The 3463-nt window shown below is 51.7% G+C and overlaps 1 protein-coding gene across 1 annotated transcript; it reads left to right on the forward strand.

The window, feature by feature from the left end:
• The first annotated feature begins 1456 nt into the window (after nucleotides 1-1456).
• On the forward strand, nucleotides 1457-2389 carry LOC123347757 (putative olfactory receptor 10D4). The gene has a single exon (XM_044984958.1). The coding sequence runs from the start codon at nucleotides 1457-1459 to the stop codon at nucleotides 2387-2389; it is 933 nt and encodes a 310-aa protein (XP_044840893.1).
• The last annotated feature ends 1074 nt before the right edge of the window (nucleotides 2390-3463 follow it).

A 3463-nucleotide genomic window follows, 5' to 3' on the forward strand; every position in this document is an offset into this window, starting at 1 on the left:
TAAAGACCGTGGAGAGCTGTAAGGAGGCTGGAAGCTGTGAGAAAGCTGTGGGGCTCGGCCGCAGAGTGGGGCAATACGCTGTGGCAGCCCTCGCTAGCTTCCGAGCGAATTAGGTCTCCGGGCTGGATACCAAGAGCCCAGGCTGTGCACCTCTCCTGGGCGATGGGCCGTTTGGGATAAGAAAGCTGGATGGTGCTACAGAGGAGTCAGGGCCATGGACAGAAAGGAAGAATTCCAGCCAGCTGGAGCGGCCCCTCCCAATGCAGCCAGTGTAAGACTCCTGCTTTGGTAAAGTTCTTCTCGCTCTGTCCCTCAGTCTCTGCCTCTCTCTGAATCTGCCAGTCTCTGTCTCGCTCCGAGGAAGATGTCAGCCCAATATTTTCTGTAGAGAGAAATCGATCCAGCCGTCTGTCCATCCTTCTGTGTGCCTGCCTGCCAGTCTGCCTGTCTGTTGTGTAGCTATCCTCTATCTCCCTCTCTCCGTGTGTTACAGCCCCAACCCGCCAGCGTCTCCCCTTCAGCCCAGCCTCTCCTACATGGGGAAAACTCCCTGGCAAAACATAAACAGACACTTCATTATTGTCCTTCAAATATCATCTTAAAAATCCCTCTGGCAGGTTACCCACAGAGCCCAGCCTGCTGATCACGACCGAGCAGAGAAAAGCTGCAGCCAGGGGCACTGGAACAATTTGTACAGTGGGGGTGCTGAGAGCCATTGAACCAAACTGTGAATGCTGGAAATGATGGAAAGCACGTCCGGGGAGGGGTGCAGCCACACATATCCCAGCACCCCAAGTTCCAGCACCTCTGGTTGTGGCTATTCCCCTTCTCCGTCTTTCCTTTTCCTTCTCTCTCTAACCTTAATACCTCCCCCCCGAAAAACAAAAAACAAAAAACCATACACATGATAAACAAAGCTGGGGCAATTCTTCACAACATTCATTGCTTTGTCTGTTCCTTCCTTGTCCTCTTCCTTAAGACACACACATAGCAGCCCATGTGTTTATAAGAACAAAACCCTTCACTGCACATACGGCTTCCCTCTGCGGAGAGGCTGAGAGAGAGCGAGCGAACAAACCACACATGGGAAATGTTAGCCACAAAAGAAAGGCTCTAAGGTACTGTGGTGATAAGGGTGAGGAAAGGGCCTAGACAGAATAGAATAGAATAGAATAGAATAGAATAGAATAGAATAGAATAGAGGTCCCCTTTGTCTGTTCGTCTCTGGACTGTAGGATCTTCAAGGCAGACATTTTCTCTTTCCATGTTCATCACCAGCCAGTGAGGCCGTGTCCCCAAGTGGCCTTACAATGATAGAAATAGACATCACTCCTAGTGACAGAGAGTCATGGGGGCAGTGGAAGGAAGGATGACCATTGCAGCTTTAGGTTGACAGGTCTTTTTGTTTCAACTCACTGGCATTATTTCTCTCCCCATCCGCAGGAATGAGTCCCTCATGGGGCAGGTCAACCACACTGTGGTGACTCATTTCATCCTCTTAGGGATCCCCAACACTGACGGCCTCCAGACCATCCTCTTCATCACCTTCTTAGCCTTCTACCTCTGCACCCTGCTGGGCAACCTGCTCATCTTCTCAGCCATCCTCACTGACCCCCGCCTGCACACCCCCATGTACTTCTTCCTCTGCAACCTCTCCATGCTGGATATTGGTTTTTCTTCCATCAGCACCCCCAAAATACTGGTTAATCTCTGGGCTCAGAGCAGGGTCATCTCTCTGGGCGGGTGCATGTCCCAGGTCTTCTTCTACCACTTCCTGGGCAGCACCGAGTGCCTGCTCTTCACTGTCATGGCCTACGACCGGTACGTGGCCATCTGCCACCCGCTGCGCTACCTGCTCATCATGAACCGGAGGGTGTGCGCCCTCCTGGCCGCCGGCACCTGGATCGCCAGCTCCCTCCATGCCACCATCCTCACCAGCCTGACCTTCACGCTGCCCTACTGCGGGTCCAACGTGGTGGAGTATTTCTTCTGCGACATCTTCCCAGTGGTCAAGCTGGCCTGTGCGGACACATATGTCATCAAGACGGTGAGCTTCACCAATATTGGGGTGGTGCCTATGACCTGCTTCCTCCTCATCCTCGCATCCTACGTCAGGATCATCTACTCCGTCCTGAAGATGAACTCAGCCAAAGGGCGGCGCAAAGCAGCCTCCACTTGCGCCTCGCATCTGGCGGTGGTGACGCTGTTCTTTGGGCCCTGTGCCCTGGTCTACACGCAGCCCCAGCTAAGCAAAATGCTGGTGACCCCTGTGCAGATCTTTGGCAACGTGGTTACGCCCATGCTGAACCCGACCATCTACACGCTGAGGAACAAGGATGTGAAAGCGGCTCTGAGAAAACTGAGAGGGGGTCAAACACCTGCACCTTGATGTGCGGCAGCTGCAGGAGTAGCATGTGGGTCTGCTTGGAAATACATCAACACACACATCTGCATGGCGGCTCCATGGCTCTTGTGAACCTCTCTGTCTCTCCCCATCCCCACACAGCCCCCATCTATGTATGTGGATCTCTACAAGTCATAGAAATGTTCCTAAAAAATACCTGCCTAAGGGCAGGCACAATCAGTCTGCACTAAAATTAATAGGAATTGGAGATCCAAATCTTGTAGCTGACTTATCTACATAGCTTGAACTCTTTAAGTCTATAATTATAAAGAATGTTTTTTACTCCTTCAATTATTCTAATGGCTCTTCTCTGAATCTTCTCCAATTTATCAGCACCCTTCCCGAATTGTGAACACCAGAACTGGACACAGTGTACCACCAGCAGTCACACCAGTGCCAAACAGGGAGGTAAAATCACCTCTCTGCTCCTACTCGAGATTCCTGGGTTATGCATCCCAGGGTTCCATTAGCTCTTCTGGCGCCAGCATCGCACTGGGAGCTCATGTTCAGCTGATTCTCCACTATGACCCCCACATCATTTTTAGAGTCACTGGCCCCAGAATAGAGTCCCCCATGCTACAGGCACAGCCTCGGTTCTTTGTTCCTAGATGCACATGCCTATGTTCAGCTGCATTAAAATGCACATTGTTTGCTTGTGCCCCTTGCCTAGTGATTCTTATCCTGACTGGGGAGGAGGTCGGAGGAGCTAGTCCAGGGTTGGGGTACGGAGGGAGGTCAGTGGAGTTTTCCCAGGGGGAGGAGGGAGGCCACTGGTGTTAGCCTAGGGTTAGTGTTAGGGGCAGGGAAAAGGTCAAAGGAATTCTGCTTGTGTTGAGATAGGGCAGTTGGGTGACACGAGGGTTCAGGTGATGGATGAAGTCAATAAAAAGTTACCCAGTGTTTGGGTGAGGCAGGAAGTGAATACATTAATGCCAGGGCTTATGCGGGCTAGGCAGGAAGTTATGCAAATGATGTCATCTCTTTGGGGCTGAGTTCCCCAGCTGAGACAATGTGATAAAAATTATTCCTTTCACCCCCCCGTCCCCCTCCCCCGTTTCT

Source organism: Mauremys mutica, chromosome 13 (assembly GCF_020497125.1).
Source record: "Mauremys mutica isolate MM-2020 ecotype Southern chromosome 13, ASM2049712v1, whole genome shotgun sequence".
Lineage (NCBI taxonomy): Eukaryota > Metazoa > Chordata > Testudines > Geoemydidae > Mauremys > Mauremys mutica.